This window comes from Macaca thibetana, chromosome 3, assembly GCF_024542745.1.
Source record: "Macaca thibetana thibetana isolate TM-01 chromosome 3, ASM2454274v1, whole genome shotgun sequence".
Classification (NCBI taxonomy): domain Eukaryota; kingdom Metazoa; phylum Chordata; class Mammalia; order Primates; family Cercopithecidae; genus Macaca; species Macaca thibetana.
In genome coordinates, this window is record NC_065580.1 from 11,857,783 (window position 1) to 11,873,155 (window position 15,373).

General features: G+C 35.9%; 1 protein-coding gene across 1 annotated transcript in view; it reads right to left on the reverse strand.

Moving 5' to 3' along the window:
• The window catches only part of CNTNAP2 (contactin associated protein 2), a 2,243,420-nt gene that overhangs the window by 1,293,303 nt on the left and 934,744 nt on the right, over nucleotides 1–15,373 (reverse strand). Inside the window, exon 5 of the mRNA XM_050786136.1 lies at nucleotides 9,860–10,063. Coding sequence (XP_050642093.1) covers nucleotides 9,860–10,063 — 204 coding nt within the window. The remainder of the gene's footprint in view (nucleotides 1–9,859; nucleotides 10,064–15,373) is intronic.

Genomic DNA, 15,373 nt, shown 5'->3' on the forward strand with positions numbered 1-15,373 from the left:
TGTCTAGTTATTTTCCTGAAAATATTTTCTGACTTGCAGAACAATACAGAGGATCCTTTTTGTCAAATACTCACCAACACTGATATATCACTTTAAAATGTATTTACTTAGTTGACCAAAAATAAGCATTAGGTGTTTATATTTTTTTCTTTTATGACTTATCTTGTATATCATTGGCCTCTATTTTCTCCTAATGTCTTGGCATTATTATGTAGTGGTATAATTTCTTATTCATGATTGATACTAAACCAGTATATTTGACATTTGTATCTTCCCAGGTTTTGCATGCATTTTAATGTTACTTTTATTTTAATGTAAAAAATAACATTTTATGTAACTAAGTGATACAGAATTTTGTGTGACTTTTCTTCTTTGTTATAGAAGCTATTTATTGTGTCTATCGGATCAGATCTTTAATGTCAAAAGTTTTATAATCAAGGGTACATCTTTAAGGTAATGTATCATTACCAATAAAAATAACCTGAGTGGAGTTGCAATTTTTAGTATAATACTGAATTTCAAAGTAATAAAAGTTAATACATGGGATACAAGTCATATTCAGGAATGTTTGGACCACTCAAATTGGTAATTGACAAATAAGTCAAATAGCCCAGAATTTTTAACTAGTCAAGAGAAACAGGTGAGATAGGGGCCAAGATGGCTGATTAGAAGCAGCTGAAGTCTGCAGCGCTCAAGGAGAGGAATGAAAGGAATGAGTAAAGATAGCACTTTCAACTGAAATATTCAGCTTCTCACACTGAGATGGATTAGGGAAACAACTTCACACATGGAGAATGAAGAAAAGCAGGATGGGGCTACGGCCTACCCAGGAGCGACACGGAGCCAAGGGAACCCCCAACCCCTGCCAAGGGAAGCAGTGAGTGACCACGTGACCCCAAGAAACCATGCTTCTCCCGTGGATACTTGCAACTCACAGATTAGGAGATCTCCTTGTGAGCCCATGACACCAGAGCCTTGGGCCTGACACACACAGCTGTGTGGAGTCTTGGCAGAGCAACCGCTCAACCATGCAGAGAGACAGAGTGGAGCTTTACAAACTCCACCCTGGGATTTCCAACAAAGGTGTCTGTAACTCAGACAAGGTGGGAGGTCTGCACATACCCCTAGGAAGGGGGCAGAATCCAGGGAGCTGAGTAGCACAGTTCTGCGGGCCCTATTTCCATGGCACCCTACAAGATAAGACCCACTGGCTTGGAATTTCAGCCAGCCACTGGCAAGAGGGCAAAGCCTGCCTGAGACCAGACGGAACCTTGAGGGGAGGTACCGACACCATCTCTGCTATTTGGTCGACTGGGCCATTCTAGCCTGTGGGCTGTGGAGAGTCCAAAGGGTCCAGATGAGGAGGAAGGGTTCCCCGAAGCGTAACACAGTGGCTTTGCCAGATCGTGGTCAGACTGCTTCTTTAAGCAGAGCCCTGATCCATTCCTCCTACTGGGTGGGACCTCCCAGCTGGGGCCCTCCAGCCACACCTGCCTGCATGACAGAGCTATTTTCTATCCCTGGGATGGAGTGACCAAGGGAAGGGAGGGTCACCACCTGGGTATGTTGGACGATTCAGTCATTCCACAGCCTGTGGGCTTTGGAGAGTCCAAGCTGATGGGGAAAAAGGCCGTTCCCCACCACAACACAGCTGCTTTGTGAAGGCATGGCCAGACTGCTTCTTTAAGTGCCCCATCCCCCAATCCACTCCCTCACAGGGCAGGTCCTCCCAGCTGTGGCCTCTGGCCACCCTTGCCTCTGTTCTCCATGGGACAAAGTGCCTGAGGGGTGGGGCAGGTCACCAACTTGGACATTCAGGCTTCTCAGCGAGTCCAGCCTATGGGCCTTGGAGAGTCCAAACCGATTAGAGGCTGAAGAAATCTCCAATACAGCACACAGCAGCTCTATTGAAAAGCAGCCAGACTGCTTTTTAAAGTTGATCCCTGATCTCATTTCTCCTGAGTGAGACCTCCCAACAGGGTTCTCCAGCCGCGTCTCCAGGCACATTTGGGCCAACAATAGGTCAGTATATCCCTAGGATGAAACTTCTAGGGAAAGGAGCAGGCTGCCATTTTGCTGTCCTGCAGCCTTCATTGATAATATTATACCTCTAGTTCCAGGAAAAATTGAAGCAACTAGGGTCTGGAGTGGACTCCCAGCAAATCACAATAGCCCTATGGATGAGTGGCCAGACTTCAACAGGGCTATTAAAAAAAGCAAACAAACAGAAAACAACAACAACAAATCCCACAAAACCCCATCCCAAATCAACAACTTCAAACATTGAAGTAGATAAACCCACAAAAATGAGAAGCAATCAATGCAAAAATGCTAAAAAATCAAAAGCCAGAATGCCCCTTTTCCTCCACATGACTGCAACACCTCTCCAGGAGGGCTCAGAACTAGACTGATGCTGAGATGGCTGAAACGACAGAAATAGGCTTCAGAAGGTGGGTAATAACAAACTTCACTGAGGTAAAGGAGCATGTGGTACACCATGCAAAGAAGATAAGAATCATGATAAAACAATATGGGATCTGATAGCCAGAAGACCCAGTTTAGAGAGGAACATAATTGACCTGTTAGAGCTGAAAAACACATTGTGAGAACTTCACAATGCAATCACAAGTATTAATAGCAGGACAAGCAAAGCAGAGGAAGGAATCTCAGAGCTTGAAGACTATCTTTGTGAAATAAGACAGGCAGACAAGGATAGAGAAAAAAATAATGAAAAGGAATGAACCAAACCTCCGAGAAATATGGGATTATATAAAGAGACTACACCTACAACTGATTGGGGTACCTGAGAGAGACAGGGAGAATGGAACCAAATTGGAAAACATACTTCAGGATATGATCCAGGAGAACTTCCCCAACCTAGCAAGAAGGCCAACATTCAAATTCAGGAAATGCAGAGAACCTCAGTAAGATACTCCATGAGAAGATCATCCCCAAGACACATCATCATCAGATTCTCTGAGGTTGAAATGAAAGAAAAAATGTTAAAGTCATACAGAGAGAAAGGCCAAAAGGCGAGGTCACCTACAAAGGTAAGCCCATCAGACTAACAGCGGATCTCTCAGCAGAAACCCTATAATCTAGAAGAGATTGGGGACCAATATTCAATATTCTTAAAGAAAAGAATTTCCAACCCAGAACTTCACATCCAGTCAAACTAAGCTTCTTAAGTGAAGGAGAAATAAGATCCTTTTCAGACAAGAAAATGCTCAGGGAATTTGTTACCACCAGACCTGCCTTGCAAGAGCTCCTGAAGGAAGCACTAAATATAAAAAGGAAAACCCATTACCAGCCACTACAGAAACACACCAAAATACACAGACCAGTGACACTATGAAGCAACTGCATAAACAAGTCTGCAAACTAACCAGCTAGCATCATGATGACAGAATCAAATCCACACATAACAATACTAGCCTTAAATGTAAAAGGGCTAAATGACCCAATTAAAAGACACAGAGGCAAGCTGGATAAAGAGTCAAGACCCAATAGTATGCTGTCTTTACGAGACCCATCTCGCATGCAAACATGCACATAGGCTCAAAATAAAGGGATGGAGAAAAATTTAAGAAGCAAATGGAAAACAGAGAAAAGCAGGGGTTGCAATCATAGTTTCTGACAAAACAGACTTTAAACCACCAAAAATCAAAAAACACAAAGAAGGGCATTAAATAATGGTAAAAGGTTAAATTCAACAAGAAGAGTTAACTGTCATAAATATATATGCACCCAGTACTGGAGCACCCAGATTCATAAAGCAAGTTCTTAGAGGTCTTCAAAAAGACTTAGATCCCCACACAATAAAAATGGGAGACTTTAATACCCCACTGATAATATTAGACAGATCGTCAAGGCAGAAAATTAACAAAGACATCCAGGACTTCAACTCAGCTTTGGATCAAGTAGACCTGATAGATATATACAGAATTCTCCACCCCAAAACACCAGAATATGCATACTTCTCATCACCACATGGCACTTGCTCTAACATTGATGACATAATTGAAAGTAAAACACTCCACTGCAAATGAAAAAGAACCAAAATCATAACAAAGAGTCTCTCAGACCACAGCACAATCAAATTAGAACTTAAGATTAAGAAATTCACTTAAAACCACACAACTACATGGAAACTGAACAACTTGCTCCTTAGTGACTCTTGGGTAAATAATAAAACTAAGGGAGGAATCAAGATTTTCTTTGAAACTAATGAGAACAAAGATACAAAGTACCAGAATCTCTGGGATGCAGCTAAAACTGTGTTAAGAGGGAAATTTATGGCCCTAAATGCCCACATCAAACAGCTAGAAGTATCTTAAGTTAGCAACCTAACATCACAACTAAAAGAACTAGAGAACCAAGAGCAAACAAATCCCAAAGCTAGCAGAAGACAAGAAATAACCAAGATCAGAGCTAAACTGAAGGAATACAGAGACACACACACAAAAAAATCCTTCAAAAAACAAAAACAAAAACACAAAAGTCAATGAATCCAGGAGCTGGTTACTATGAGCTGGTTCTGTGTCCCCACCCAAATCTCATCTTGAATTGTAATCCAATTTATAATCCCCATGTGTTGGGGAAGGGACTTCATGGGAAGTGATTAGATCATGTGGGTGGTTCCCCCTTGCTGTTCTCATCATAGTGAGTGAGTTCTCATGACATCTGATGGTTTTATAAAGGGCTTTCCCTGACTTCACTCTGCACTTCTCTCTCCTGCTGCCATGTGAAGAATGATGTGTTTGCTTCCCCTTCAGCCATGATTGTAAGTTTCCTGAGGCCTCTCCAGTCATGTGAAACTGTAAGTCAGTTAAAACTCTTTCCTTTATAAATTACCCAGTCTTGGGCAGTTCTTTACAGCAGTGTGAGAATGGACTAATACACTGTTTTTTTGAAATAATTAATAAAATAGATAGACCATTAGCTAGACTAATAAAGACGAAAAGAGAGAAGTTTCAAATAAACACAACCAGAAGTGACAAGGGGGCATCACCACTGACCCCACAGAAATACATTTGTATTTCCCTACAGAAATATGTTTATAGGTCTCTATAATTTTTATATTATTCTCCGTACCATCAGAAAATACTATAAACACCTCTATGCACATGAACTAGAAAATCGAGAAGAAATGGATAGATTTCTGGACACATGTACCCTCCCAAGACTACATCAGAAAGAAATTGATTCCCTAAGCCAGACCAATAATGACTTCAGAAAATGAGGCAGTAATTTCATAGTAAATAAACCAAAAGAGCCTAGGACCAGACAGACTCACAGCTGAGTTCTACTAGAGGTCCAAAGAAGAGCTGATACCATTCCTATTTAAACTATTCCAAAAAATTTAAAAGGAAGGACTCCTCTCTAACACATTCTATGAGGCCAAAACCTGGCAGAGACACAACAACAACAACAACAACAACAAAAACTTCACGCCAATATTTTTGATGAACATCTATGCAAAAATCCTCAGCAAAGTACTGGCAAACTGAATCCAGCAGCACATCAAAAAGTGTATCTGCTGCAATCAAGTCGGCTTCATCCCTGAGATGCAAGGTTGGTTCAGTATACACAAATCAGTAAATGTGATTAATCACATAATAGATATAAAGACAAAAACCACATGATTATCTCAGTAGATGCAGAAAAGTACTTCAATAAAATTTAACATCCCTTCATATTAAACACTCTCAGTTAACTAGGTTTTGAAGGAATATACCTCAAAATAATAAGAGTCATCTATGACAAACCCACAGCTAGTATCATCCTGAATGGGCAAAAGCTGGAAGCATTCCCCTTGAAAACTGGCACAAGACAAGGATGCCCTCTCTCACCGTGACTATTCAACATAGTATTGGCTATCCTGACCAGGGCTATCAGTGAAGAGAAAGAAATAAAGGGTATTCAAATAGGAAGAGAGGAAATCAGATTATCTTTGCAGATGTCATGATCCTATACCTAGAAAACCTCATCATCTTAGCCAAAAAGATTCTTAAGCTGATATGCAACATCAGCAAAGTCTCAGGATACAAAATCAATGTGCAAAAATCATAAGCATTCCTATAAACCAACAACAAGCAATCAGAGAGTCAAATTACGAATGAACCACCCTTCACAATTACTGAAAATAACATAAAATACCTAGGACACAGCTAACAAGGGAAGTGAAGGACCTTGTTAAAAGCTACAAACCTCTGCTCAAAGAAATCAGAGATGACATAAATAAATGGAAAAACATTCCATGCTCATGGATAGGAAGGATAGGAATAATCAACATCATGAAAATGGCCATACTGCCCAAAACAATACATAGATTCAATGCTATTCCCATAAAACTACCACTGACATTCTTCAAAGAATTTTTAAAAAACTATTTTAAAATTTACATGAAACCCAAAAAGGGCCTAATGGCCAACACAATCCTAAGTAAAAAGAACAAAGCTGGAGGCATCACACTACCCAACTTCAAACTATACTGTAAGGCCACAGTAACAAAAACAGCATGGTACTTGTGTGAACAGACACCTACACCAATGGGACAGAGTATAGAACTCAGAAATAAGACCATACACCTACAACCATCTGATCTTCAACAAACCTGACATAAATAAACAATTGGGAAAGGATTTCTCATTGAATAAATGGAGATGGGGGAACTGGCTAGTCATATGCAGAAAACTGAAACTGGACCCCTTCCTTACACCATATACAAAATCAACTGAAGCTGAATTAAAGACTTAAACATAAAACCAAAAATTATAAAAACCGTAGAGGAAAATCTAGGCAATACCATTCAGGACATGGGCAAAGGCAAAGATTTCATGATGGAGATACCAAAAGCAATTGCAACAAAAGCAAAAATTGACAAATGGGATATAATTAAACTAAAGAGCTTCTGCACAGTAAAAGAAACTATCATCAGAGTGAACAGACAAACTACAGAATAGGAAACAAGTTTTGCAATCTATCCATCTGACAAAGGTCTAATATGCAGCTTCTACAAGGAACTTAAACAAATTTACAAGATAAAAACAAACAACCCCATTAAAATGTGGGCAAAGTACATGAACAGACAGTTCTCAAAAAAAGATATGCATGTGGCCAACAAGCAAGGAATAAAAAGCTCTACATCCCTGATCATTAGAGAAATGCAAATCAAAACTGCAATGAGATATCATCTCAAAATGATTATTATTAAATAGTCAAAAAACAACAGATACTGGTGAAGCTGCAGAGAAAAAGGAAAGCTTTTATGCTGATGGTGGGAGGGTAAATTAGTTCAATCATTGTGGAGGACAGTGTGAAGACTCCTCGAAGATCTAGAGGCAGAAATACCATTTGATCCAGCAATTCCATTACTGAGTATAAAACCCAAAAGAATATAAGTCATTCTATTATAAAGATACATGCACACATATGTCCATTGCAGCACTATTCACAATAGCAAAGTCATGAAATCAACCTAAATGCCCATCAATGATAAACTGGACAAAGAAAATGTGGCACATATACACCATGGAATACTATGCAGTCATAAAAGGAAATGAGATCTTGTCCTTTGTAGGACATGGATGGAGCTGGAGGCTATTGTCCTCAGCAAACTAATGTAGGAACAGAAAGCCAAATACCACATGTTCTCACTTATAAGTGGGAGCTGAATGATGAGAACACATAAACACATGGGGAGGAAAAACACACAGTGGGGCCTGTCAGAGGGTTGGGTGGGGAGGAAGGAGAGCATCAGGAAGAATAGCTAATGGATGCTGGCCTTAATACCTAGGTGATGGGATGATCTGTGCAGACAACCATCACGGAACACGTTTACCTACGTAACAAAGTTGCACATCCTTCACGTGCACCCATGAACTTAAATTTAAAAAAAAGAGAAAGAGGTACCATTACTCTGCCAAAACTATAATTTTGAATGCCAGTACCAATATTGCAGATCTTCACTTTAGCTTTAAGTAAATCCTAGCTACATCATCATTGTTATTGTCCATTAAAAAACAACAACAGGTTCAGGAATGGTGGCTCATGCTTGTAATCTCAGCACTTTGGGAGGTCAAGGCAGGCAGATCATTTGAGGTCAGGAGTTCGAAACCAACCTGGCCAACATGGTGAAACCCTCTCTCTACTAAAAATACAAAAATTAGCCAGGCATGGTGTGGGGAGCATGTAATCCTAGCTACTCAGGAGGCTGAGGCAGGAGTATCACTTGAACCCAGGAGGTGGAGGTGGCAGTGAGCAGAGATCATGCCACTGAACTCCAGCCTGGGTGACAGAGTGAGACTCTGACTCAAAAATAAGTTAATAAATTAAAAAAAAAATAAAAAATAAAAACAACAACAACCCCACATAAAACAATAACTTCTTTAAATTCAGATCTTTCAGCGGCCAACATTTCATTTCTCTGTGTTCTTTCTCTCTAGTTAACTGTAGTCAAAATATTTACTTATGCCTTTCATTCTTTCTTTACCTAGAAAATTTGTCTTTTCCATTCCACTGAATGGAAATTAACAGTAACCTCCATGCTATTAAGCCCAATATTTGCCTCTCCATCTTCATCTTACGTGACATTTAGAGGAATTCAACAGTTGACAACCACTTTTGTGTCCTTGATTTCTGTGATACTACACTTTCTTCATTTTCTCCTACTCACTATTCACGACTACTTAGTCTCCATTTTAGTCTTCTCTCAGTCTTGTTTCTCAACTTCCATAATAGAAAGTTCTACTTAGATGTTTAATAAGCAGAATTATCCATGTCCAAACTGATCTCTAGAGTTCCTCCTAAAGTCTTCTCTATTTCTGAAAATGACACTAATGTCCATTTGGTGCTGAAACCCAAATCCTAGGGCTCATTCTTTATTTCTACTCTTTTCTTCTTACGCTATATCCAACCCGTCATAAGTCATGCTGAATGTACCACTAAAATAATTTCCTTAATTGAAATATTTCTCTGTATCTCCCCTGATAACCACCTCATACAAGCAGTACTATCTCTCACCCAAACTGTGCAGAAGTTCTGCTGCGACTCTCATATCTACACAAGTAATTCTTGAAGTCTCAATGCACTTGTTAAAAATAAGATGATAAAGCCAGACAGTTTAATGCCTTCCAACAGCTTCCTATTCTTAAAAATAATATCTAAACAATTTGGCATGCCATGCAGGATCCCACAGGATTTGGGCAATTTCCACCTCTTGGATTTCATCTTTTGTCTTAACAACCCACAGCATTTATGCACAGCGTCATCCTTCCTGGTTCTTGAGCATGCTTTTTGTCTTCAATGTTCTCTTCCTATGTAATCCCATTTCTCTCATGTTTTCATGGCTAATTCCTTTTCATCACTCAGATCTCATCTTAAATATTTTCTCCTCAGAGCAGGCTTTCGTCACTACACTTTCCAATATTGGCCCCGTTGCCTTTGAACAGGACATATTAACCTATTCCCTTTATGATATTAATCTTCTCAACTGGTTCATATTTATTATTTGAAGTCACTCATGTTTGCTTAGTTGTTTTAAAATAAGAATAATAAATGCTATATTGTCTGATACCTCCATTAGGTCATAAACTTAATGAGCTTAAGGATCTTGTCTACTTGTTCCCTGCTATAGGCCAAAGACTAGTATAGCACCTTGTATAGCAGAGGTGTTTAATAAATATTTTTTGAATGAATAGGTATTTCATTATGTACCAACGGTTATACATTAAGAATGAATTGACAACATAATATGAGCTCTTTTTATAATTTACATTTTAAAGAATTGAGCAACATGAACGTTTTCCTAATGGGAACATCCATAATGGAAAGAATAGTACTGAGAATCAGAACATACCTAAGTTTAAACTGAGGACCAGCTTGGCTTTTTTCAGTTCCAAGGTAATGTAATCTCCTTGCTGTCCTTCTCCGTGCAAGATTACTCCTTCGCTTTCAGACGTCTTAAATTTCAAGGCAATGACATCTTTCAGTGTTTTCATCTTCTTGTTTCTGAATCTATATGGTAACACAACATGGCCATCAAAGTTGATAACATCAGCCCCTAAAACAAACAAACAAAAAAATTAGTTTAGTCACCTATGTTACCATCCACTTCCAACAGGTGTCTGCAAAGAATAAATGAGAATTAAATAAGTGTTTTTCTTGAAAAATTGACAGTCCTTTGTTTTTATTCTATTCCTTCTTTTGATTTACTGTTTTTTTTTAAAAGGAGGTTTTATGGAGAGTATTGATAAAAATGCTCATAAAAGCTCTATCAGTTGAACATTTTACTTTAATTACAAAATTAGTAATATAAATTCAATGGGTTATATGCTTCAAATCTTAATTTAGGAATCTAGCATTTAGCCCAAAATAGTAAAATTTTTAAATCTCTAACAGATTATGAGACTTAAATGTTTTATTCCTTAATGATAATTCCTCATGATTTTAAGTATATATTTTATTCAAAAAGTTGCTTTCTTTGATATAACAATGAAGGCACTTGGAATGTGATCTTTTATGCTATTCTCATTTTTTTTTCCTAATGGTTTTTATATTTCACCACAATTTTAGTAAACTTTGTTGTAGTATTCAGAGTTTACAACCAACTTAATTTTCAGAAACTTCTTAACATTTATTCTTAGGAATCAGTCTGTCTCAAATTTCTTATTACTTCCTTGCATTTGGAATGGAGAATTGGGCACCATTGTTTGTTTTTTCTCTACATTGGACACGGATATCTCCACTTATCCATATATGAGCTTAAAGAACAAATAACCAGCATATACTATGACTCTAGCAGCTCTAATTTTAGTTTTAGGAGAATATATTAAAATGAGGAAAGTACGTAATCTTTTTTTTAAAAAAATGTGAAATTTTGTCCCTATGATCCGAAATATGTGATTGTGAGGATCCATTTTATAACTACTATTTATTTCACACCAGAAATAAAAATGAGATGATATTATTTATTAGGCACTATTGGTCAATGCATTCTCAATTCATGGAATGATTCAAAAATACAATGTAACCATTCAGATCAAATATTGAGTTCAACTAGAAGCTTCCTTACCATGATCAAATTTTCATTGTTAAAAATATTTTCAATAGACTATTTCAGTAAGCTTTTCATTTTTAAATCATAGAAACCGTAGTCAAATGGAACAGCTCTAATAACTTTAGAATTACAAGCCTGGAGAAAGCTAGCCTCTAGGTTTTGGGCAAGGTCTGGTTAAAGAACTCCAGAGGGAGACATTGGAGAAAAATAATAGCCAGTTTAAAGCCTGTCAGAGAAATATTTTCTCATTTCATGTCCTAGTTCTCTGGCACTCGTTTACTTCAATCACCACCAGAAACACTTTGGTTTGCCTTGTAAGTGGAGCATACCACCAAATAAATCCCTGTGGTGGCCACAGAGAGATGTAGAGCTGCCAGAAACACATCCAGTCTTTGTTTGTGTTGAGTTTACCTCATTCTATAAAGTGAATTGTTGTGAATACAGTCACTTTGAATATTACTTAAAATGAAATCTAAGCTTGCCTTTCAAATCATTGATGGCTTTCACATACTTTGAAAATATTTATGCTAGTATCTCAAATATTTATGCTTTTAAATAAGTTTGTACAATGTTACATTATAAAACATTCAGAAAAAATATGACTTTAAACTTCAAGTTTTAATTCTTATAATCAGCTCTTTATTGCCCATAAAAAGACTTTCTTAATCAACAGAATTCTGTTCTCTGAGACTGTGAATCACAGAGGTTTATTTTAATACGAGGGAAAAAAATCAACTGTTAAATTTTGGCTTCTGCTAACACTGCAAAGCCAATTAGACTTTAGCTTAATCACATATACTGCCACAGCTGAATTTCAATGGCAGTATCTTTATCATCTGCAATGAGAAATAAAGGAGAGAAAAAAAAGGAATTTGATTTTCAGATTCCAGGTTGAACTTATAATCCAGTAGTTGATAGATACTTTTTGTCTTGAAAAGTGAATAAAAGAAACACAGATGAGAGTAAATTCTGAACTCTAGACAGTAGTTTTGCAGTCAATTTCCTATCAGTGACAGTTAAATAATAGACACATCATTGTTTTAAACACCTTCAGCATATTTTAATTGACATAACATATTTCTAATTCATCTCTCAGGAAGTAAATGTTCCCCGAGCTTGTACTCAGGGAACAAGAATCACCTCCTCTATACTTTCTTCTAAATCAAAACACATTTAATTCTAGGTACAGAATACTGATTTATGCAAATGTTAATGCATTTCTGTCTTACTTTTAGAGCAATGAGAAAATGTGACAGAAAGGTTGAAGATGGCTTATTTTTTTCAGACAATCCTAAGATATTAATAAAAACAGGAAGGAAAGCTATTCATGTAGACCAAGTCTCACTTTACAAATGGTAAGTAGTCAGGGTCAGTTGGGAAACAAAATGCTCTGTAAGGTAGATTCTCCACAGAGAAAAACAAAAAGTTTCAACATATTTTCCCATCTATCTAGCCATCTATCTAAAACAAAATTAAAAGTTGTTTTCTATGAATGGGTTAAATGCTTCCAAAATATCAGCATGTCCTCTTGTGGATATAAGCTGAGAGCTGGCTTGAAAATTATAAAATTTCTAGGAATAATCTATGATATTTACACTTTAACACATACCATGTACTTTTTAAAAAGTCTGGGATATTCTACAATAATGTAAAGAACATTCATCACAGTTTAGCTCTGTTTCCTACAAAAATAGATTAAAATTTCATTTGATACCTAATAACGCATTGTGCTTATTTGGGGACAAGCCACGTTTTTCTTCTATTATCCTGATTGCTTATCACTCCCTAGAATTAAGTTTTCTATGCAGTGATTAAATATGTATGGTTGAACTGTTTAAGCAATCTGAACAATAACGGCCAGTCAAAAAGCGAATGCAAAATCATAGTGTTTCCACAATTTTGTTCCTAACAATAGCTCAGCAAGCTGGTAATATGCCCAGTTCATCAAATCATCATGGTAGAACGGGCTTTTTCAAAAACATTTCATTGTTCCTTAGTCTTCACTTTCTAACTTTGAATAAGATAATTTGAAAAAGTGTTTACCATATAAAGATTTTAATATTAAAATTTTAAGTTTATTTAATATTTTAATATTAAAAGATAACTTTGCTATATACTTTATTACAAACTATGTTATTGCTCAAAAGAAATTAAACAATACAGAAATATAGAAAGTAGAAAGTGAATCCCAACCACAAAAGGTCACCAGTGTTAATGGGTACTTAATTGGTGCATATCCTACATTTTACATATTTACCTAAATATCTATCCAACTATCTAAGGTATGGAATAATTCATATATATCTGTATTTAAAGATATAGATAGATATATCTTTATGTATAGATATAGCTATATCTTTATATATAGATACATACCTCAGATATAGATATAGATAGCTATAGATAGATCTATCTCTATATAGATAGCTATAGATAGCTCTATCTATCTATATATCTGAGGGAGGAAGGGAGAAGAATAAAAAGAGTGGGAGGGAGAGAGGGAGAATTTCATTTCATTTAGTTATGGTCCAAATTGTACACTAATAATTTGAGTTTGGGGTGATATAATATTTATAGTACAGGGAAACTTCATGTTTTAGTTAATTAAAATGTTTTATTAATCTTCATAAAAGGCCCTTATAAAAGTAAGAATATATAATGTGAAACTGTAGTCTATTTATCTGAAAAATTAAAAAGTATTTGAGTATAGCATACCAACAAGTAAGTATTCAAGAGTTACTTTTAATATCGCTTCCCTATAAAATTTTTTCAGTTACTTTTATAGGGGATCTGAAAGAAACAAAAAGGTTTAAAGAAAAAAAATTGAACAGGCATTATTTCATTTTTTTCCTGAAATAACCAATGATAATATACTATTTATGATTATTTTAAATTGCATATAAAGAATCTTTATGTATGTATACAGATACACATATGGATAATACTGTATATAGTTTGTGTTTGGTTTTTGTTACTGTACATTTTTTAAACCTTATTTCATAATTTTGTTTTCTAAAACAGGATTTTGATTAGCTAAAAAGGTACCATCATTTAAGTGTCCAACTTCTTCAATAAAAATTTTGGTGGAAGTTTGTTTTTATTTTCATAAATAAACTTTTTATTTTGGAAAAATTTTAGATTTAGAGAAAAGCTGAAAAGGTAGTTGGAAAGATAGGGTTCTCATACCTTTTACCTAGCTTCCTCTAATATTAACATTTTACATAACCTGGTACATTTGTCCAAATGAAAATACTATCTTAAGTAAAGTGGTATTCCCTCCAATACAGATTATACTTGGATTTCACCAGGGTTTCACTAATGCTTCTTTGCTGCTGTTCTAGGACTCAATCCAGGATCTGTCATTGCATTTAGTTATGATGCCTCCCTAGTCACTTCTAATCTGTGACCGTTTCCAATTCTTTCCTTGTCTTTCATAACTTTGATCCTCTAGAGGAGCACCAGCGGGGTATTTTGTAGCATCTTTCTCAGTTTGGATTTATCTGATGTTTTCTTAGGACTAGACTGTATTATTGATATTTGGGGAGAATATCACAGAGTTGTGGAAGCATGTATCTCAAATATATACAATATTTATTTTTCAATTATATAATACTTCAATAAAGGTAAAAAATTATATAGATTTTTAATTAGAGAAAAAAGGAAACAAAATGAAAGACATTCTTTTATAAAACAATAAACTAAAAACTAGTAAATTTGGAACTTTAAATTTTGTGAAGGCATACATATTTCACAAATACATACAAAGCATGTAAATCTAAAAAATAGTAAAAATGTATATTAACCAGTTAGTACAGAATCTAATATTACATAGTTCATGTGAATAAATACCAAATCACTTCAAGAGTTTGAAATGTATTTTATTTCTGAAACTGAAGTTTAAAAATACTAGAAGACAGAATTTGTTTATTTTGCAAATTTCACACAGATGCAAATCTGTGTATTATTTTTATTGTCAGATGTCAAAATTTTAGATATATTGATCATTCTTCACAAAAAGTGTGACTGCCAACTTCATCTCCTCTCTATTCACCCAGCTTTATTCATTTTTATAGCATTTATCTCTACCTGATACATTAACGTTTGTATATTTACAGCATATCTCCTCTGAGACTTTCTTTTGTTCCATTCTAAAGCCCAGCACTTAAAACAGTGCCTGAAAAACAGTGAATGTTCATTAAATATTTGTTGAATGTTTGAATGTTGTCACTCATATTTCTATTAATTGGATTAAGGTACAATAAACACTGTTATTTCATATACTTCATTAAAAAATTAGGGTCACTAGATTGGAAG